Source organism: Hemitrygon akajei, chromosome 8, assembly GCF_048418815.1.
Source record: "Hemitrygon akajei chromosome 8, sHemAka1.3, whole genome shotgun sequence".
In the NCBI taxonomy this organism is placed as follows: domain Eukaryota; kingdom Metazoa; phylum Chordata; class Chondrichthyes; order Myliobatiformes; family Dasyatidae; genus Hemitrygon; species Hemitrygon akajei.
Window position 1 is genome coordinate 154,664,061 of NC_133131.1, and position 23,687 is coordinate 154,687,747.

General features: G+C 43.0%; 1 protein-coding gene across 2 annotated transcripts in view; it reads left to right on the forward strand.

Annotated features, from left to right (window-relative positions):
* Positions 1-23,687, forward strand: part of ptprn2 (protein tyrosine phosphatase receptor type N2) — a 1,022,449-nt gene that overhangs the window by 954,843 nt on the left and 43,919 nt on the right. For both annotated transcript variants that reach the window (XM_073054872.1, XM_073054874.1), the window contains one exon: positions 20,002-20,079. In XM_073054872.1, the coding sequence (XP_072910973.1) occupies positions 20,002-20,079 (78 nt within the window). The remainder of the gene's footprint in view (positions 1-20,001; positions 20,080-23,687) is intronic.

Genomic DNA, 23,687 nt, shown 5'->3' on the forward strand with positions numbered 1-23,687 from the left:
ACTAACTGCCATGGGTGACCCTACCAGGAGCTAAGTACCAGACGGCTAAACTCCAGGTGGCATTGCTCTCGGGATCTCAGGAACTTGTCCACCATAAGGTGACTTAACTCGGAGAACACTAAACCCCCTACTTCTCACCTTAAAGCTACTATCTTAAGACACCCCCACTCTGGGAAAAACAATTGTTACCATCTACTCCGTGTATTCTGCATCAAACCAATCCTTTTGGTTTCTGGTGGAGAAGCCAAGAGCATCTTCACAGGCGTTAATTATGGTGGATTTCTGGGGAATCCGGGCACTGTAGCCAGTCTGCAGCAATGTTCTATTCAACAGTCTGCTCAAAGTAATGGGTCCCTCCCCATTCCCAGCCAGAGAAGTTGTTGTCTAATTGATGCTATGACATGGTGGCAGAGTCAACGCCTCACAACTTCAATGATCCTGGTCCAATCCCAACCTCCAGCTTCTTCCAGGAGAAATGGTTTCCTCCCACATCCCTAAAACATGCATGCCAGCTGCTTATATGGCCACTGTAAGTTGTCTCTAGTGTGAAAGTGATTGGTCCCTATTCCTCTAAACCTTTTCCTACCCATTTATTTATCCAAATGGCTTTACTTTTACTGTAAAAGTGGACACTGGATCGCTGGCTTAGGCCTATTTCCATTCTATAATTTCAAGTTCCTGGGTGTCAAGATGTCTGAGGACCTAACCTGATCCCAACATATCGAAGCAGCTATAAAGAAGGCAAGACAGTGACTATACATTAGGAGTTTGAAGAGATTTGGTATGTCAACAAAAACACTCAAGAACTTCTATATATGTGCCATGTAAAGCATTCTAACAGGCTGCATCACTGTCTGACATGCGAGGGAGGGGGTGGGGGGGCTACTGCATAGGACCGAAAGAAGCTGCAGACGGTCATAAATTTAGTCGGCTCCACCTTGGGTACTAGCCTACAAAGTACCCAGGACATCTTCAAGCAGCGGTGTCTCAGAAAGGCAGCGTCCATTATTAAAGACCTCCAGCACCCAGGGCATGCCCTTTTCTCACTGTTCCCATCAGGTAGGAGATACAGAAGCCTGAAGGTTCTCACTCAGAGATTCAGGAACAGCTTCTGATTCCTTCACTATCTGATTCCTAAATGGACATTGAACCCATGAACACTACCTCACTTTTTTAACAGTTTATTTCTGTTTTTGCATGATTTTTTAATCTATTCAATATACATATATTGTAATTGATATATTTATGTATTATTTATTTTTCTTCTATATTATGTATTGCATTGAACTGCTGCTGCGAAGTTAACAAATTTCATGACTCACGTCAGTGATACTAAACCTGATTCTGATTTATTGATCTATGAGTCCATGATATCCTCAGAATTGTCAGTGAGTGCTCACTTTTTATTGGTCTGGCCCTGAAGCCATGAAAGCATTTCAATGTAAGCAAAAGAGTTTCAACAAAGAAGTGACCCTGAAACCGTCAATAATGATGCTGGCTGCACAATCCAAGCAACAGTAAAGGCCAAACACACACGACTTATCAGTAAGATAGAGGCGGGCATGTTGTTTCCATGGTAAATGACACTGGTACTAGGGGATATCGCCTCAAGATTCGGGGGGGAATAGATATGGGACAGGTGAGGAGAAACTGCTTTTCCCAGAGAGTAGTGAATCTGTAGAATTCTCTGCCCAGGGAAGCAGTAGAGGCTACCTCATTAAATATATTTAAAACACGGTTGGTCAGATTTTTGTATAGCAGGGAAACTAAGGGTTATGAAGAAAAGGAAGGAAGGTGAAACTGAGTCCACGGTCAGATCAGCCATGATTTTATTGAATGGTAGAGTGTGCTTGACAGCCAGATGCCCTGCTCCTGCTCCTATTTCTGACTGATAGCCGTTTCACGGTAACCTGAAAATGGCAGCATTTTAAAAAAAACTAATTAAAAATGAAATCCCCCCCCCCCCCCCCGAGACATTAACACATCCTCTTTTTGAGGTGGACGAATCTCTGGATATTTGCCGGCTAGTCCACCACCAAAAGGAGAGGATGCGTAAGTGATTCTGGAGTGATTTCACTTTTAACCAGATCTTTTTTTAAATGCTGCCCTTTTTTTGCAAGAAGCCTGTGGGATAGAGGCTGGAGTGGCAGCAACCCACAGATTCACGTGGACATGGGAATTTGCGCTCCACTCGCACGCAAATGCTCCTACGCCAATCGTTTTATATCACGTTCCATAGATCCAGTAAGAAAGCTGAAGGCCAAATCCATCCTGGTCTTTGTTAAGTAATGTGTTAAAAAAAAACCAAAAGCAATATTTATTCAGCTAGATGCAAGAAAGACTTATAATTACAATGTCAGGAGAACTACTGCACCGAATAAAATTGTGATAATTGCAGCTAATGCACTGGGTCATTATTAAAGTGTGGTGAAATATCAACCATGGAGGAATAATGGATAATCTTCCTTCTGAATGGAGGGGTTGTGTAAGTAAATGTGAAGCCGTTTTCGTCACAGAGAAGCTGAGCCAGAAATCGTCTCGTGCATTAAAGGCTTACTTTAAACTTTTGAGCATGGGCTACGGGGTACAATTAATTTGCTTTTAAGTAGTTAATGCACTATAAAGATCTTTTAAGATGCAGATTAAATCAGATTAAAATAAAAAGTGAGCAGTTTAAAAATAATAATTATCAACAAAAGTTTAAGCTCACAGTTAAAGTCATATATGATTTGCACATTTTTAAAGGTAATGTCATTGAAGAGTAAGACCATAAAACACAGGAGCAGAATTAGGTTATTCAGCCCACTGAGTCAGCTCTGGCTGTTTTATTATCCCTCTCAGCCCCGTTCTCCTGCCATCTTCCCATAATCTTTGGCACCCTTACAAATCAAGAATCTATCAACCTCTGCTTTAAATATACCCAATGACTTGGCATCCACAGCCATCTGTGGTAAAGACTTCCAAAGATTCACCACCCTCTGGCTGAAGAAATTCCTCCTCATCTCTGTTCTAAAGGGATGTCCTTTTATTCTGAGGTTCTGCCTTCTATTCTGTTCTTTGTTTAATTTGGTCTTTAAATAATTTCATTGTTGACATTTTTTGCAATCTACAACTATTTCTTCATAATTACTTATATAATATTTTCAGATTGTGAAGCTTTTCATATTATTTCAGATTTTGAGTTTTATCGCATTAAACAGCTGCTGATGAGAGAACAATAATGTTTTATCTTTTTTTTTCATTAATTTCCTCAGGAGTAAGCCATTTATCCATTCAAGTCTGTTCCACTGTTCGATAAGATAATGGCTTATTGATCTTGGCCTTAGCTCCACTCTCCTGCCTGTTTCTCATAACCCTTGACTCCCCAGTAGCCTAAGATACTGTGTATAGAGGTAGACAGGGAGGTAAACAAGGTGTTTTGCATGCTGGCCCTCATCAATCAAATTTAAGAGTTGGTATGTTACATTGCAGTTGCAGAAGACATTGGTTAGATTGCTCTTTGTATGTGCTATTGTGGTCTCCCTGTACTAAGAAGAACATCATTAAACTAGAATGAGATCAGAGATTGACAGGATGCTGCCAAAACTCAAGGGCCTGAGTATAGGGAGAAGTTGAACGGGCTGGGACTTTATTCCGAACAGCGTAGGAGATTGAGGAACAATCTTATAGAGGTGTATAGAATCATGAGAGGTACAGATAGGGTGAACGCACAAATCACAGCGTATGTTTAAGGTGAAAGGGGAATGAGTTAATAGGAACTTGAGAGGCAACTTTTCACCTCCTGGAATGTGCTGACAGAGACAGGTACGTTAACAACATTTGAAAGACGCTTGAGTTTGTACATGGAGAGGAAATGTGCCTGTCCTAGAGTCTTCCAAATGTTGTTATCATACCATACCTGTCCAAGAGTCTTTCAAATGTTGTTAACGTACCGTACCTGTCCAAGAGTCTTTCAAATGTCGTTAATGTACCGTACCCGTCCAAGAGTTTTTCAAACGTTGTTAATGTACCGTACCTGTCCAAGAGTCTTTCAAATGTTGTTAATGTACCGTATCTGTCCAAGTGTCTTTCAAATGTTGTTAATGTACCGTATCTGTCCAAGTGTCTTTCAAATGTTGTTAGACAGATAATCAGAATCAGATTTATTATCTCTAACTTAAATGACACATTTTTCTTGTTTTGTGACAGCAGTAAAGTGCACAGACATAAAATTATGAAAATAAATAATGCAAAAATAGAAGGAATTACAAGGTGATGTTCATCAGGATGTGTGAAAGTAGAACTAGGTTAGCTGGGCATCTTGGTTGACATGGGCCATTTGGACCTGTTTCTGTACTCTATGATTCTATGACAGATTCTCAGAGTAGCTCTGGTTTAGTCTCCAGTAGAGAATTCCAAAGACTCCTGACCTGTGAAAGAAAAAAATAAAATCCTTCTCACCACTTAAAACATTCTGAAACCATATCCTCTATTTCTAACTTTCCAAGTGAGGAAAATTCCTCTTCTTATCTACTTTGTCACATCCTTTCATCTGTTTGTATTTCTGTGAACCTGTTTGCCAAAATCTACATCCAAGTTTCCTGTCAAACTTATTAGCAAGTGCCGGAATAAATCAAAATTGGCCTAAAGAAAGCAGTGCCTGAGCAAACTTAAGAATTCTCACGGCACTTTTTGTTTTACATTTGAAAAGTTTTAGAAGTCCTTAATATCTTTCATAACAAAAACAGAGACTGCAGAAAACACTTAACAGACCAGGTAGCAACTGTGGAAGAAGCAACAGTTAATATTTCAGGTCTGACACCAGGATTTGTTTCTTCTCACAGATGATGCCCAATCCACTGAGTGTTTGCACTATTTTCGGTTTCATTTCAGATTTCCAGCATCTACAGTTTTCTTAATCTTAGTTATCTTTTTTTTTTGCCCAGCCGCACTAAATCAAAGAGGCGCGTCAGTTTGTAACGTATCTTTGACTGATATCATTTAAAGATAAAACAGGTCTCTTTGAAGATCATAATTGGATGTTTGTCATCCAAGGGTACACAATGTATCAAAAAGACAGGCAGGTAGTCAGAGAAGGTGGGTGACTTTGTCAGCAAAAAATGAAATCAAATTGTTAGAAAAAGCTGACATGGGACTGGAAGATGTAGAATCCGTGTGGGTATTTTAAGAAATTGCTAAGGCGTAGAAGACCCTGATGGGAATTATACACAGGCCTCCAGACAGTAGCCAGGATGTGGAGTACAAATTATAATGGGAGATAGAAAAGGGCAATGGTGGATAGTCTTGGTAGATTTCAATATGCAGATAGATTGGGAAAATCAGGTTGGTGCTGAATCCCAACAGAAGGAATCGTATAACACCGATGAGATGGTTATGGTTGAGCCCACTAGGGGAAAGGCATTTCTGGATTGGATATTGTGTAATGAACTAGATTTGATTATGGAGTTTAAGTTAAAGGAACCCTTATGAGACAGTGATCATAATGTGATTGAATTCACCCCACAGTTTGAGAGCGAGAAGCTGAAGTCAGATGTATCTGTATTACAGTGGAGTAAAGGGAATTACAGAGGCATGAGAGAGGAGTTGGAAAGTTAATTGGCTGGGAACATAGCAAATCAGCGGTGGCTGGAGTTTCTGGGAGCAATTTGGAAAGCACAGGATACATACATCCTAAAGATGAAGAACTATTTGAAGGGTAGTATAATAGAACCATGGCTGACAAGGGAAGTCAAAGACACCATAAAATCCAAACAGAGGGCATATAATAGAACAAAAACTAGTGGGAAGTTAGAGGATTTGGAAGCTTTAAAAACCAACAGAAGGTAACTATAAAAGCCATAAGGAAAGAAAATATTAAATATGAATGTCAATAATACAAAAGAGGAACTTGAGAAAATCTGAAGGAGCTGGAAACCCAGAGCAACACACACAAAATGCTGGAGGAACTCAGCAGAACAGGCAGCATCTATGGAAAAGAGTGAACAGTCGATGTTTCGGGCTGAGACTCTCCATCAGGATGCCTGAAGTTTTTTTTTGGAAATATAGAGACTAAATTGGTGCCCTGCAAGAATATCAGACTGCCAGAAAATGACGCTGGAGAGGTAGTAATGGGGACAAGAAATGGCAGACGAACTTACTAAGTATTTTGCATCACTCTTCACTGTGGAAGACACTAGCAGTATGCCAGAAGTTTGAGAGGGTGAGGGAGCAGAAGGGAGTGTGGTTACTCTTACTAAGGAGAAGGCTCAAAGGTCAAAAAGGTGACAAGTCACCTGGACCAGATGGACTACACCTAAGAGTTCTGAAAGAGACAGCTGAAGAGATTGTGGAAGCATCAGTAATGGTCTTTTGAGAATCACTAGATCTGGAATGGTTCCGGGAGACCAAAGAACTGCAAATGTCACTCCAGGGAGGGAGGCAGAAAAAGGGAAATTATAGGCCAGTTCGTGGTTGGGAAGATGTTGGAGTCCATTCTTAAGCATGAGGTGTCATGGTATTTGGGGGCACGTGATAAAATAAGCCAAAAGCAGCATGGTTTTCTAAAGGTGAAAATTTGCCTGACAAATCTGTTGGAATTCTTTGAGGAAATAGCAAGCCGGATAGACAAAGGAGAGTCAGTGGATGTTGCTTACATGGATTTTCAGAAGGTCTTTGACAAGGTGCCACACACAATGGGCCAAATGGGCCTAATTTTGCTCCTATATCTTATGGTCTTATGATCTCAGTAAGAAAAAAAATGCTCAGAATCCTTAAAAAGATCACATTAAATCAAACACGAGGAAATCTGCAGATTCAAGCAACACACACAAAATGCTGGTGGAACGCAGCAGATCAGGCAGCATCTATAGGAAGAAGCAATGTCGATGTTTCGGGCCGAGACCCTTCGTCAGGACTAACTGAAATAAAAGATAGTAAGAGATTTGAAAGTAGGAGGGGGAGGGGGAAATCCGAAATGATAGGAGAAGACTGGAGGGGATGGGGTGAAGCCAAGAGCTGGAAAGGTGATTGGCAAAAGGGATACAAAGCTGGAGAAGGGAAAGGATCATGGGATGGGAGGCCTAGGGAGAAAGAAAGGGGGAGGGAAGCACCAGAGCGAGATGGAGAACAGGCAGAGTGATGGGCAGAGAGAGAGAAAAAAAAGGGGAATAAATAAATCAGGAATGGGGTAAAAAGGGGAGGAGGGGCATTAACGGAAGTTAGAGGTCAATGTTCATGCCATCAGGTTGGAGGCTACCCAAATGGTATATAAGGTGTTGTTCCTCCAACCTGAGTGTGGCTTCATCTTGACAGTAGAGGAGGTCATGGACAGACATATCAGAATGGGAATGGGACATGGAATTAAAATGTGTGGCCACATTAAATCAAAGATGCTGCTTGCCAGATTTCCATCATCTGAAGCACAAAATAAGAGCCCATAGTACAGGAAAAATGTGAGCAGGAGGCAAAGAGTGGGAACAAAGGGTTTTTTTCTGGTTGGCTGCCAGTGACTTGTGGTGTTCTGCAGGGGTCAGTGTTGGGACTGTTTCTTTTCACGTTATATGTCAATTATTTAGATGATGGAGTTGATGGCTTTGTGGCCAAGTTTGCAGACAGTGCAGAGATAGCTATGGAGGGGCAGGTAGTGTTGAGGAAGCAGAGAGTCTGCAGAAGGACTTAGACAGATTGGGAGAATGGGCACAAAAGTGGCAGATGGAATACAGTGTACGGTCATGCACATTGGTAGAAGGAATAAAGATCTGCACTATTTTCTAAACGAGGAGAAAATTCAAAAGTCAGAGGTAGAAAGGGAAGTCTCATGCAGGATTCCCTGGAGGTTAACTTGCAGGCTGAGTCAGTGGCAAGAAAGGCAAATTCAATGTTAGCATTCATTTCAAGATGGCTGGAATATAAAAGCAAGGATATAATGTTAAGGCTTTATAAGGCATTGATCAGACCATACTTGAGTATTGTGAGCAATTTTGGACCCCTTAAAAAAAAATTGCTAGCATTGGAGAGGGTCCAGAGGAGATTCACAGGCATGAACCCAGGAATGAAATGGTTAATATATGAGAGGCTATTGATGGCTCTGGGCTTGTACTCACTGTTGTTTAGAAGAATGGGGAGAGATCTCATTGAAACCAATTGAATATTGAAAGGCCTAGGAGGAGAATCTGGCGGTCGGGCTGGAAAAGGAGAAGCCAGCAGTTGGGTCAAAGAAGGAAAATCTGGCAGGCAGGTCGGAGAGGGAGAAGCCAGCATACAAGCTGGAGAAAGATAATTTGGTGGTCTTGTCGGAGGAGGAGAAGCTGACAGTCAGGTTAGAGAAAGAGAAGCCGGTGGTCGGGTTGGAGAAGGAGAAGCAAGCAAACAGGCTGGAGAGGAGAAGCTGGCGGGCAAGTTGGAGGAGGTTCGCAGGAACTGACCTGGGTGCTTGCCTGCCGCTGCTGTCCAGGCGAGAGGACACTGGAGGCGGTGTAGCGTGGCAACCGTGCTTGGTTGGGTGCTGGCCTCTCCCATCGGTGCTGCCCTCCAGTGTTCGATCGGTAGAATAACAGGCTGTATTGCCGGGAGCTGTACAATCAATTTGGATGTTGCTCAGGGCCTTGGACTATATATGTGTTTTCTTGCGTAGCAATGCGTGTGTTTTTTTCTCTCTCACTATTTTGAAAGTATGTTATGACCCTTGGCCCCAGAGGAACGCTGTCTCATGTGACTGTATCCATGTATGTTTTGAATGGTAATTAAACTTGATTTGATTTGATTTTGATTTTGATTTGATACATAGCATGTGAACTTCATTAATTCTATGCACATATTTACTTACCTCCAGAGTAAACCGTAATGCCAAATAGCAGTGACAGGAGTTTAAAATGAGAGGAATTTATGGAGAGGCTCTTTATTCACCTAACATTCTCCCAACGTAACATTATTAATTCAAATATTTCTTCTCTTCCTGAATTGCTAAAAAGAAATATGAAGGTGCTGGGTATTTGATACTCTTCTCCAATATTTTAATGTAAGACCCATAGACTTTCCTCCCTGACTCTGCTCCATGAATAGCATCCATGGTGGATTATTATTTCCAGTGATAGTGACCGATCTCCTCTTCAGGTTACCCGGCTCTCTGCCTCTGTGCTTTTTTAATTCAGTTGTGTTTGCATTTCAAATAAAGTAAACTGGAGTCGCAGTTTCTTTATTCTCAACCGGATGTAAACAGCATTTATTGTTCACCTCCAACTGTCCTTGGCTTGCTAGACCATCTCAATGGGGAAGGTGGGCTTGTCCACCCTTGAAGGCCGTCCACGCGACAGCGTTGCTCCTCTTGCGCCCAACCCAGAAGTAAGCTGCATTATGCATTGTGCCCCAGGCACATGCTCTCTAACCCACTCACTGATTGCGCAGAGGTGAGTAGCAAGTGGAGAAGCAATTCTCATCAGTGTTGAGTTGCCCGTCGTCTGATTGTGACCTTGCCAGTGATGTGATCAGTGTTGATTTAAAGTGGTCCTCCCCTCTCTATTCTGCCCTTGTAAGCAGTTTAATTTCACTGAAATCAAAGGAAGGCAGTGACATTTCATTACTTTTGCTGGTGCTAATCCAAGCACTCTGGTAACAAAGCACAATGTTTACTCTTTTTGCACAATTTAACCCATTAATCCAGGAGTTTTCGGTAGTCCAACATAATTACAATAGATGACACTAATTCCTTTCTTTACTGAAACGCAGGGGCAAAACACTGCAATTATCTTTCATGTAATGGTGAAAGTGATGATTCGTTTTGTGGCTGTGCAGTCATTATGGTGAGTGCCAGGTTTACAAGATCTGAGTGTATCGAATTGCTGATTTATCTGAAGGCGTTTAGAAAGAAGCCTGTCTGCTTCCACACCATGAAAACTACTGGATTGCTTTAAATGCATAAAGCTGAAAGGCAAAAACAGAAGAAAGAAGAAAAATACTCTGAAAACTACATTCTTCCAGCTTGAAGAGTCTTAATACAAGGTCTCAGTTTAATTACACTGTGAGAAATTACAGCTCTGTGCAGAGGACTGTCATTAGGACCAAGTAACGTGTTGCTAGGAGAATGTGTAGTCTCTGTTTATTTCCCATCTTTTTCTCTGAACACTGTAATTGCTGGCTGTGTACCCTTCCACTGACAGCCAGATTGTGTGAGGAATTTGTGACTTTGCTTTGTGTACGCTCCAGAGATTTACACTGGAATTTCCATGTGTGACAGTCAGAACACTTCAGCTGATCCGTAATTGGCACCCTCAGCCTGATGAATTTTGGAGTGACCCAGATAGGAGCTGGATAATGAAGTGTACAACAGAATACATAAAGCATGTGTAGATTGCAGAATGGGGTCTTTTATAACTTCAAGCTTATTATGTCCTGCTTCTCTACTTTCTGACACTGAAATAAAAGAAGCTTAATTATGCATCTTGGTTAAAGAAATGAAACAAATTTTCCTTGCTAGTGCTTGAAGTTAACAGGCACATCTAAAAAGCAAGAAAATTCCTCTGTAGCACCAATTACTTCATCAGATTAGAAGTCTGTTAAAATATGAATTTCTTTTAAGGACCAGTGTCCGACCCATGAGATTGAATTCTGAAATGTGACTCATATATATTAGTGTCTGTTTCTAAAACACCTTTATACAGAGTTAGATGATCAGATCTTGCTATTCGCTAGGCTAATTATGATGAGACTAAGACCGTTAGGTTGGGAAACAGCTTCTTCCCCTCGGTTATGAGTCTACCGACACCAACCAGGTCCCACCACATATGAAGTACCAGTAGTGTTATACTGTTTACTTCTTACCTTGTATTGTAGATGCACCTTATTATTTGTTAATTTATTTGTGGTACTATTACTTTATGTGTTTTGCACCTTGGTCCAGAGGAATGTTGTTTTGTTTTGCCAACACATATTCTGTTTGGGTAGCCTCCAACCTGATGGCATGAATATCGATTTCTCCTTCCAGTTAAAAAGTCCCCCCCCCCCTTCCCCTCATCCCCATTCCCCAACCTGACCTTTTATCTCTTCACACCTACCTGACACTTCCTCCTGGTTTCCCTCCTCCTTCCATTTCTCCTGTAGTCCACCCTCCTCTCTTATCAGATTACTTCTTCTCTAGCCCTTGACCTTTCCCACTCACCTGGCTTCACCAATCACCTTCTTGCTAACCTCCCCCCCCCCCACCTTTATATTCTGGCATCAACCCCCTTCCTTCTTAGTCCTGAGGAAGGGTCTCGGCCTGAAACATTGACAGTTTATTCATTTCCATGGTTGCTCTCTGGCCTGATGAATTCTTCCAGCATTTTGTGTGTACAACAAACTTAATTCCTGGCATAGAGTCATAGAGCACAGAAACAAACTCATCAGTCTAATTGGCCATACCTAGCAAGATGGCCATCCGATAACGAGCTGCGAAGGAAATTAGTCTACATATAATATTTGGTGGTTAGAAAGCTGAACACAAGAGATTTTGCAAATGCTGGAAATCAAGGCAACATACACAAGATGCTGGAGGAACTCAGCAGGTCGGGCAGCAGCACTGCAAAGGAATTTTGGGCCGACACCCTTCATCAGGATGTGCTGAATGGTCTGGTGTAGAAAGATGAAACATAACATTATAACAAGGCATGTCAGGATGTTTCTTCTGGTGAGTGTTGTATTAGGGTGTAGAATTAGTTATTTTCCATGTAGTGTTCTGATACTATAGTTTCACTTTCCTAGAGAAAACATTTGGATCACAGAAGTATCAGGATCCAATATGGGGGAATTTTGAATAAGGAAACACTATTATAAGATTAGGAGGATTGGGGTGGGGCATTTAAAACTGAGCAATTTAATACAGATATACAGCTGATAATACAGAATCTGAGGCCACAAACCAGGCACGCCCAGGATCCTCTTCAGTTTGCGTATAAGGAGAAGGTGGGAGTGGAGGATGCTATCACGTATTTGCTGCACAAATCACTCTCTCACCTAGAGGGGGTCAGTTGTGCTGTGAGGATTACATTCCTTGACTTCTCTAGTGCCTTTAACACCATCCAGCCCAAGATCTTAAGGCACAAACTAACGGAGATGGGAGTAGACTCTCACATGGTGGATTGGATAGAGGACTACTTGACAGATAGACCTCAGTATGTGCGGTTGGGAGACTGTAGGTCTGACACGGTGATCAGCAGCACAGGGGCGCCGCAGGGAACCGTACTCTCTCCGGTCCTGTTCACCCTGTACACATCAGACTTCCAATATAACTCGGAGTCCTGCCATGTGCAGAAGTTCACTGATGACACGGCCATAGTGGGGTGTGTCAGGAATGGACAGGAGGAGGAGTATAGGAAACTGATACAGGACTTTGTGATATGGTGCAACTCAAACTACCTGCGTCTCAATATCACCAAGACCAAGGAGATGGTGGTGGACTTTAGGAGATCTAGGCCTCTTATGGAGCCAGTGATCATTAATGGAGAATGTGTGGAGCAGGTTAAGACCTACAAGTATCTGGGAGTACAGTTAGACGAGAAGCTAGACTGGACTGCCAACACAGATGCCTTGTGCAGGAAGGCACAGAGTCGATTGTACTTCCTAAGAAGGTTGGCGTCATTCAATGTCTGTAGTGAGATGCTGAAGATGTTCTATAGGTCAGTTGTGGAGAGCGCCCTCTTCTTTGTGGTGGCGTGTTGGGGAGGAAGCATTAAGAAGAGGGACGCCTCACGTCTTAATAAGCTGGTAAGGAAGGCGGGCTCTGTCGTGGGCAAAGTACTGGAGAGTTTAACATCGGTAGCTGAGCGAAGGGCGCTGAGTAGGCTACGGTCAATTATGGATAACTGAACATCCTCTACATAGCACCATCCAGAGACAGAGAAGCAGTTTCAGCGACAGGTTACTATCGATGCAATGCTCCTCAGACAGGATGAAGAGGTCAATACTCCCCAATGCCATTAGGCTTTACAATTCTACCGCCAGGACTTAAGAACTTTTTAAAAGCTATTATTAATGCTTTTTGAGATAGTGATTTAGATGCATATCATATTTTTTACTGAGTTAAGTATTGTATGTAATTAGTTTTGCTACAACAAGTGTATGGGACATTGGAAAAAAGTTGAATTTCCCCATGGGGATGAATAAAGTATCTATCTATCTATCTATCTATCTATCAATTTCTCACGGAGTCTCTCAAAGTTTCTTCCCGAAAGCATATAGGAAATACTTAAAAAGGAAGCAGATGCATTTTTGAGAGTTCAAGGGATTGAGGGCTCCGTGGAATAGACACAAAAGATCAACTATCATCACATTGATGGTGGGGATTGAAGAGTCAACTGGCCTTCTCCTGTTTCTATTATGTAATCTGATCTTTGACATCCATCTGATTAATACTGTGGTGCTAAAGAAAGAAAAGTGAAAATTATGGTTGTGAGAAAAGAAGTTTTATTCTACTTTTTCTTACGATCAGGAAAGAAAATGTTTTAATGTTGTTGTATTGTATTGTTCATTCTCAAACCCTGTAATCTTTTGCCCATTTCCTTATCACCCATGAATTGTGTGTTCACTAAAGCTTCAGAGCTCAGTTAAGAATCAATACTGAACCACATTTAATCCAGGATGATTTAGAATGGAAAACTTGTTTCACTGATGGAAATTAATGAACCAATGGGGATTTCTGGACAATCTAGTGGTTTATTAGTGATATTGAATATGAGATTTATTTACTTGAATTTAAGATCTATGTGTTCCAGGGTGGAGCTTGAGGTCCACTTTCCAAATCAATAGTCCAGGCAGTACTGTAAACGAACTACAAAGCTACCGTACCTCATTTTCTCCAAATTGTTCTGCTTCTGTCCAATGGACTTCCAACATAATGTAATTGTTAAAGGCAGGGTTAAAAGCAAAATTGTGAAGAGCAAAGCAAGTCCAGTGTCCTCATTCACCATCGTTGGCATGTCCCGGGCCGTTACTGAAGATCAAAGCTCGAAGGTTGATCAGAAGTCCTGAAACTGAAGCCCAGTGGCCGGACCTCAGAGTCTACGAATCTTTGCGAGTCCACTGGAGCAGTCGAGGGCCCGGTGTCCATGAATCCATGAGTCTGCTGCAAGCTGGGCACCAAAGGCAGCCTGTCCTGGGGTTAGAGGACTGTGGATAGGCATTGGGAGGGAGGAACGGGGCGTGTTTTGCTGCTGGTGCTTTGTCGCTTGGCATGTTCTGTTTTGTTCTGCTCTATGGTGGTGCTGGGAAGTGTGGTGACACTTGCAGGCTGCCCCCAGCACATCATTGAGGGTGTTGGTTGTTTACGCAAGCAAAGCATTTCACTGGGTATTTTGATGTACAGGTGATAAATAAATCTGAATCTGAATCTTAATTATTTTCCAGCTGCTGGCCAGGGTAGAGGTGATTCCCTTTGATGTAAATCAAGCTGAACCTTTAGTGAAAGCTCATGCAGTTGAGAGCATGGAACCCCTTCCTGGAGCACTGCCTGTACGTTCTCTTCTACCGCGTCATTCTATGTCATACAGCAATTTTTCTGGCATTAGGCACATGCTGGAAAGGTCCACTTACTAACATTGATAAGCACTAACTGAAAATCTAAAACACCGCAGATGCTGGAAATCTGAAATTTTAAAAAATATGCTTGACATATTCAGGGTGCATCTATGCAATGGGAAGCAGCTGATGTTTGAGGTCAAAAGCACTTCAGCTGACAACCTTTGACCTATAATATTAGCTATCCAATAAGATGGCAGTGTGTGCGGATGCAGCGGCCTTTTGGCGACCAACCAAAGATGCTTTTCTCTTTGTAAAATTTGATTTTTACGATCCATGGACAATTCTGCTCGAAGAACTTCGGGTACTGCAGGGCTACTCCATCAGTGAGCTGTTCGTGGATCGGAGTAGCTGGACTGGTGTTGGCAGCAGAACCGGCTGTGATATCGAAAGGGTCAGCGGACGTGTTGAAGGGGTCAGCTGAGCTGTCGAAGGAGCTGGTCAGGATGTCAGAGGAGGCTGCCAGGTTATCGGGTGAGCTGGCCTGGATATCAGAGAAGACCATTGATGTGTTGGAGGAGCCAGTTTGGGTTCGGAGGAACTGACCTGACTGCAGACCGTGTTGCTGCCTGCTTCTCAGAAGTTGGTGCAGTATTACTGTGGGAGATTGTGTTAGATAGTTCATTAGTGATGGCAAGACTTTGTTGGACAGTGATAATGTAAGTTACCACAGGCCTGGTACCCTTGTCTGGTGGATGGACAGTCAACACAGAGCTGTGTAGCCTCAATTGTAGCAAGAACTAGGCCTCAAGCCTCGGGCTTGCCTGCTGCTGCAGACCTGGTGAGAAGTGCTACAGCATGGCGTCCGAACTTGGCTTGGGCCTGGCCTCGCCCATCAGTGCTGCCATCCTGTGTTTGAGCGGTGGTATGACAGGCTGGATTACGTGCTTCTGTGCACTGCCAGGAGACTATACCATCTTTGCTGGACATTGTTGCTCTGGGTCTTGGACTATATGTGCTTCGTTTTTCCGGTGGATATGCTTCTTTGCTCAATATCTTGAATTATGTTCCTCAGTAGTTTGAAGTTTGCTCGCTATTTTGAATGTTTTGCCCCTTGGCCCCAGATGAATGCTGTCTCATTCAGCTGTATCTATGTATGGTTTGAATGATAATTAAATTTGATTTGATTTTGATTTAATACTGAGCGTCATAGGAAGTCATTCCTACCTGTGGCCATCAAACTTTACAACTCCTCCCTCGGAGTGTCAGACACCCTGAGCCAATAGGATGGTCCTGGACTTATTTCCACTTGGCATGATTAACTTACTATTATTTAATTATTTATGGTTTCATATTGCTATATTTCTTCACTATTCTTGGTTGGTGCGGCTGTAACAAAACCCAATTTCCCTCGGGATCAATAAAGTACGTCTGTCTCTCTGTTGAACTATGTTTTTTTAATAGTTGCTACCTAACCTACTGTTGTGTCCAGAATTCTCTGTTTTTATTGTAGCATGAAGTAGTTTATTTATGGTTTATACTGATATCATTGTACTCAAAATTAACATCTGTTGTAGAGAAATGTTTATGTACAGTTTTCGCAGGAGAATGCCCTTCACTGATAGCTATTTTCTGTTTAATCGAATCACATATTTTAATGCAGAGTATTGTAAAACAGCCTAATCATACCAGTGGAACAAAGTAAACGATACCAATGTTTCAATGCTCAGATTTTAAGATAATCATTTGATTTATTGTTGGATGCAGATGTCAATATTTATGAACTTTGCATAATCTTGTGTTGCCTCTGCATGCTGCTGTCCTTAATTAAAAGTTGTTAAAACATTGAACATCATTTCACAATAAGATTGCTCAGTCCCTCGGTTTGAGCTGGCTATGGGCATGGTCTTCTCAGGTACTTGAAAGTCAAAGGGTATCTGTTCAGTTTAAGAACATGAGATCATAAAATAATAGGAGCAGAACTAGTCCACTCTGCCACCTCACCATGGCCAATCCTCTCTCCCTCCCAGACCCAATCACCTGCCTTCTCCCCATATCCCCTCATGCCCTGACTAATCAAGAATCTCAAGTCAAGTCAAGTTTATTGCCATTTCGACCATAAACTGCTGGTACAGTACACAGTAAAAATGAAACAACGTTCCTCCGGACCCTGGTGCTACATGAAACAACACAAAACTACACTAGACTATGTGAGGCAGCACAAGGCTACACTAGACTACATAAAACAACATAAAAACTGCACTAGACTACAGACCTGCACAGGACTACATAAAGTGCACAGAACAGTGCAGGGCAGTACAATAGTTAATAAACAAGACAATAGGCACAGTAGAGGACAAACTGCAGTATAATAATAAATGATGTAGATGTCAGTCTAGACTCTGAGTATTTAGGAGTCTGATGGCTTGGAGGAAGAAACTGTTACAAAGTCTGGTCGTAAGAGCCTGAATGCTTCGGTGCCTTTTGCCAGATGACAGGAGGGAGAAGAGTTTGTGTGAGGGGTGCGTGGGGTCCTTCATAATACTGTTAGCTTTGCGGGTGCAGCATGTGGTGTAAATGTCTGTAATGGCGGGAGGAGAGACCCCAAAGATCTTCTCAGCTGATCTCACTATCCGCTGCAGGGTCTTGCGATCCGAGATGGTGCAATTCCTGAACCAGGCAGTGATGCAGCTGCTCAGGATGCTCTCCATACATCCTCTGTAGAATGTGGTAAGGATGGAAGGTGGGAGATGGACTTTTCTCAGCCTTCACAGAAAGTAGAGACGCTGCTGGGTTTTCTTGGCTATAGAGCTGGTGTTGAGGGACCAGGTGAGATCCTCCGCCAGGTGAACACCAAGAAATTTGGTGCTCTTAACGATCTCAACGGAGGAGCCATCAATGTTCAGTGGAGAGTGGTCGCTCCGTGCCCTCCTGAAGTCAACAACCATCTCTTTTGTTTTGTTCACATTCAGAGACAGGTTATTGGCTCTGTACCCGTCCATTAGCCGCTGCACCTCCTCTCTGTATGCTGACTCGTCGTTCTTGCTGATGAGACCCACCACGGTTGTGTCGTCGGTGAACTTGATGTTGTGATTCGAGCTGTGTATTGCTGCACAGCCGTGGGTCAGCAGAGTGAACAGCAGTGGACTGAGCAAGTGTGATGGTGTTGGAGATGCTGCTCCCGATCCGGACTGACTGAGATCTCCCAGTCAGGAAGTCTAGGATCCAGTTGCAGAGGGAAGTGTTCAGGCCCAGTAGGCTCAGCTTTCCAATCAGTTTCCAAGGAATGATTGTGTTGAATGCTGAACTGAAGTCTGTGAACAGCATTCGAACGTACGTGTCTTTTTTGTCCAGGTGGGTGAGGGCCAGGTGGAGGGTGGTGGCAATAGCGTCATCTGTTAAGCGGTTGGGACAATATACCATCTACAGGGGGTCCAGTGAGGGGGAAGCAGGGTCTTTATATGCCTCATGTGAATCTATCAACCTTTGCCTTAAATATACCTAACGATTTGGCCTCCACAGCCACCTGTGGCAATGAACTCCACTGATACAGCACTCTGGCTAAAGTAATCTAACCATGTATTAATGCATTGAAACTGAGCTGAAATTAATCTCTGGTGTCCAGAGGACATGTTCAACCTCTTAATGGCTACAGCCATTCTTCAGCTCGACACAGACATAAATATATCTTCAGGCTAACTCTGGGCACTCAACTTGTGGGTTAATCTCTGCGCGCGGTGTGGAGTCTGAAGCTGTGCCCGCACTTCCCTCACAAAAACGTTCAGATGAAAACAATTTTGTTTCCTTGTCTGGGGCAGTTTCATTGAGTGTTTTAACAGGAATAAATTGGGAATATAATGCACAATACACAAGTGGGGAAGCTGATTATAATGTCTAGGGAGGAGGATTTCAACACGCCCCAGGGCAGTATATGATTTACGTTTGCACATTTTTAAAACTGGTGTAGTATCTCCAACCACAACTTGAGCTGGCTTAGCCTTCCTTAGGTGTCGGCTATATCATCGCATCCAGACTCGTGATAACGTGCCTCCAGTTATATCATGGTCCACTGATTGATAAATAATCCTATCAGTAAAGCTGAAAAGAATCCTGATTCAGCACTCCAGTAGTGGCATTTTTTTTCTTTGAATCTTCCGTCCCTGAGGAATATACATTAGACCAGTTTATTCCCAAATGCTCTGCTTCTTAAAACTCTATCTGATTTAATTTTTTGATCTGCATCTCTATTTCATTTCTGATTACTGGACTCCATCCTTATTGATTATTTTTCTCTTACAAAGAATAAGAAGAAAGGATTTGTCTAGCAGCTTGAGAATTTGATTGAACACATTTATGAATAACCCAGAGCTGACAGGCCCACTGAGCCTGTCGACATTCACTGTGCCTCGGTGAATTGTTCTCTTGCCTCGGAGACAGAAAACTGTTTTCCTTAGACGGGAGCACAGCATCTCAGGTGACATTCCAGTGCTGGACTGACGGAGTGATAGCCTGTGCTTTCTGTTGGATAAGGCACCAAATGGAAGTTTCAACTGCCTAGTATCCTGGGTATAGAATTGATATCTTGAGGAGTTATACTTGGTGTGCTGCCAGTCACCAGACATCACCAGATGTTCAGGGTGAAAGTTGAGATCGCTGTCTCATGCACAAAGTACATGTATGCACAATGAAAACTTCACTTACAGCAGCATTGCAGGCACATACACGAAGTTATTGTAAGAAATAATGCGATATAATCAAAATAACAAACAAATGACTACCAAAAAAATCAACAATGAACAAAAAACTTCAGTTGTGGTACAACACAAAGTACACCGCAGATGCTGTGGTCAAAGCAACACGTACAACAAGCTGGAGGAACTCAGCAGGTCGAGCAGCATCCGTGGAAACGAGCAGTGACGAAGGGTCTCGGCCCGAGACGTTGACTGCTCGTTTCCACGGATGCTGACCAACCTGCTGAGTTCATCCAGCTTGTTGTACGTGTGGTTGTGGTACAAAGTGGTTAAGTGTTAATGGACTTGCTAAACTGAGGTGATTATTAGGACTGTTCTACTTGATTCAAGAACCAAATGTTTGAAGGGGAGAAGCTGTTTCATGAACCTGATGTTGTGGTTCTTCAGGATTCTGTACCTTCTGCCCAATGGCAGCTGTAAGAAGATGGCATTACAGGGTGGAGGGGTGCTTTGATGACAGACACTGCATTTTTGAGGCAGAATCATGGTAGCAGGCTTTTTACATGGAATTTGGCCAATTACTGAAATGCTTACGTTTCAAAAGTGCTCATTTTGACTATCGTTGGGATGTACTGAGGCCATAAAAGATACTATATAAATAAAGGTCTGTCACTATTTTTAGTAGTTTCCAACTTCTGTTCTGCCCCATTTGAATCCCGAACCCTGCAAAAAAATGATTTGTCGGCCTCTGAGGACTGCTGTGGATGGCAGCACTGAACGGTAATGAATCACTCGCCGATGATAAATGGCACTGTTACCAAGCATATCTCTTATCTCTCCCATTTAGATGGACCATGACCCCAGGAACCCCGCATACATTGCTGCTCAAGGACCGCTTCCTGCCACGGTGGCAGATTTCTGGCAGGTAAGAGCTTTGCTGACCTTTCCAGAGCATAATAATAAGAATTAGAGGAACAGACTCTTGGTTCAAAAACTGCTGGAACAATCGGCAGCTTTAATCAGCAGTTGACACTGGTATCATCAAAGGTCAAAGTTTAAAGTAAATTTATGATCAAAGCACATATATGTTAGCATATTCTACCTTGAGATTCATTTTCCTGCAGACATTTACAGGGAAAAAATAAATCAAATAGAATTTATTATCAAAGTACATACAGTATATGTATGTCACGCTATACTACCTTGAAATTAATTTTCTTGCAGACATTTGCAGGATAAAAGGAATCAAGCAGAATTTTATGAAAAACTATATGTAAGCAAAGACTGACAATCAGCAATGAGCAGAAGAAAAGAATTTGTGCAAATAAAAATAATACTGAGAAAATGAGTTGTAAAGAGTCTTTGAAAGTGAGTCTATAGGTCGTAGAATCAATTCAGAGCAGTGGTAAATGAAATTATCCACACTAGTTAAGGAACCTGATGTTTAAAAGGCAATAACTGTTCTGGAAGCTGGTAGTGTGGGACTAAAGGCTGGTTTATACTTGTGCGTACGGGCTACGCCATAGCCATGATTTTCATTTCTGCGTCACTCTACGCCGTAGCGAGCATGTGTTGGTGTGCACCAAAACGCTAGTTGGCGGTGGGGTTTCTATGCCACTGTGTTGAGCTTCTTTGTGACAGACGTGGGCGAGGAAATGCATTTCAAACATTTTCACATGTCGGCAGGTAGATTTGACGATTTGGTTCATCTGTTTCGCATCGGTGTACAGACATGGCGGAGAAGAAGCAACCGGAAATGTGTAGGAGGAAATGCGATGCTACCAAGTGAACCAATCACAGTTGTTGCGGTCTGCATCGCCGCGACGTGCGAGTTACTTTTTTAGGGAGGTGCATGGCACCCTACGGCATAGGGTACGCGGTACCTATGGTGTAGATGCGACGCACAAGTATAGATTAGACTTAAAAACACAAAATGCTGGCAGAACTCAGCAGGCCAGATAGCATCTATGGGAGGAGGTGGTGACGACGTTTCAGGCCGAAACCCTTCATCAGGAGTGAAGTAACATGGGATGGTCAAGGAGGGATAAGAAGTGGGGGGAGGGATGAAGTAGAGAGCTGGGAAGTGATAGGCTGGAGGGAAATGAGCTAGGGGGAAGGTGGAGAATTATGGGAAATAAAAGAGAAAGAAAGGTAGGGCTGGGGGGAGATTATAGTGAGGGGGGAAAAAGAGAGAAAAGGAGAACCAGACTAAAATTATAGATAGGGATGGGGTAAGGGGGGGCAGGGGTATCAACGGAGGTCTGTGAGTTGGATGTTCATGCCGGCAGGTTGGAGGCTACCCAGGCGGGAGATAAGGTATTGCTCCATCGACCTGCGTGTGGCCTCATCTTGACAGTAGAGGAGGCCATGGACAGACATATCGGAGTGAGAGTGGTCAGTGGAATTGAAGTGTGTGGCCACAGGGAGATCCCGCCACTGCTGGAGGACCGAGCACCGGTGTTCGGCGAAACAGTCTAACTTAAGATCAGACTTAAGGCTCCTATACCTCCACCGTGATGGTATTAGAGAGAGTATGGCCTGAATGGCAGAGATTTTTGACGATGGATGTTGTGACAGTGCTCCATCCAGCACTCAATGGTGGGATGGGCTTTATCTGTGATGGACCGGGTTGTATCCACCACTTTCATTCAAAGTCAATATTTTAAAATGCCTAGTGGTTGAGTGGGATTTATCTTTGCAAGGGGAGTGGAAAGAAGAGGTTCAAAGGTTCATTTTATTATCAAAGTATATATGCAAAATACAACTCTGAGATTTATCTTCTCCAGATAGCCGTAAAATACAGAGAACCATAGAAGAAGTTGAAAAAAAGAAATCAATCCCCCCCACATGAAAAGAAAAAGAAGCAAACACTCACAAACCCCCAAAACCCCTCCCCAGCCCCTCCCTCACAATAAAAGCTAACAGAAACCCAAACCCCCAGCCCCCCGATCGGCAACAAGAAGGAATAGGCGAGAACACAAAAAAAAGACATAGAACTGAAAGAGGCCAGTATGAACTATAGTCCAATCCATAAATCTCAGAATTTCAATAACATCTCTGACAGTATCGAGACCCAGTCCGAGGGCAGTGACACGAACCAGCAGCCTCTTCCAGAACCGCTTGCTCTCCTCCTCATTTGCCTCATTGTTTCAATCTTCCTTGACGCTTTAATTGGCAAGAAGTGTAGTCGATCATGTCCTCGCCTCTGAGCTCCTCCTCGCGGTGGCTCACGCTGGCATTTCCTTCCTGGAGGACAGCAGAGCGCTAGCTCACTCGATCGAACTACAGACCGTAAGCCCCAGGCTCCAGCAGTTTCAAAAACAAAACGAAGATAAAAAGAGTAAGCGGAAGACATAGAAAAACTGAAATAATTGACCATCTGGAAGATGTTCGCTGTTCAAATCGTTGTTCGATGGTGCCATCTTGACCGGATGCGGGAGGGTGGAAGATGGAGGAAGTTTCGGTGAAAGCCCTGGACTTGGTCAAGGCAGAGGGTAACTGTAGTGCTGAATGCAAGCCTGGCTATTAACTACAACTTCCAGTTAAACGAATAATGGGTCATCATTTAAAACTAAGCTGCGTCGAAGTTCCTTCTTGCGGAGGCAGTAATTCTCTGCAATTCCCTGCCTAGGAGAATGTGAAGCCAGGATCACTGGGGCTCTTCAAAGAGGGAGTAGATATTTTTATTTAAGATCGGGGAATTTAGAGCTGCACAGTAGTTGATATCTGTGCAAGTCAGTCAATTGAATGGATAGCGATGTTTGAGAGGCCAAGTGGCCTGCTGCCACACCTGTTTTCTAACAAACTTACATTCTTTCTGATCTTCAGTTCCACTGACCTCACTTACAGCCAAACCAAATTCCTTTTTGCCTCAAACCTCCGCGCTCCACTAGAAATGCATGAGGCCCTAAATTCAACACCTTCCCTCAAAATAAAACTGAGCCCAGTTTAGCTGTCCTTGTTGGAGAGAAACAGAGTAATGATAGTAACAGAGCAGTTTACTAAAGACACAAGAGGCTGGATATCTGATTTATGTGCTGGAGGAATTCAGTGGGTCAGAGAGAGGAAAATGGACTGTCGACTGTTTGGGTTGAGACCCTTCTGGTTAGTGCTATTATCTTACAGTGCCAATGATCACCGACCAGAGTTCAATTCTCACCCCTGTCTGTCAGGAGTTTGTACGTTCTCCCTGTGACCGTGTAGGTTTCCTCCGGGAGCTCATGTTTTCTCCCACGTTCCAAAGACATTCCGTTGGAGTTAGGGTTGGTAAGTTGAGGCCAGGCTATGTTGGGACCAGAAGCACGATTGCACCAGTGGGCTATCCCCAGCACAATCCTCGCTGATCTGATTTGATGCAAATGATATGTTTCATTCTATGATTCAGTGTTTCAATGTGCATGTGACAAATAGAGTAAATATAATTTTAATCTTAATATGGACTTCATCAACTCTAGTCTTGACCAGAAACATCAACTGCCCACTTCCCTCCGCAGATGCTGACTGACCCCCTGAGTTCTTCCAGCAGTTTGTATT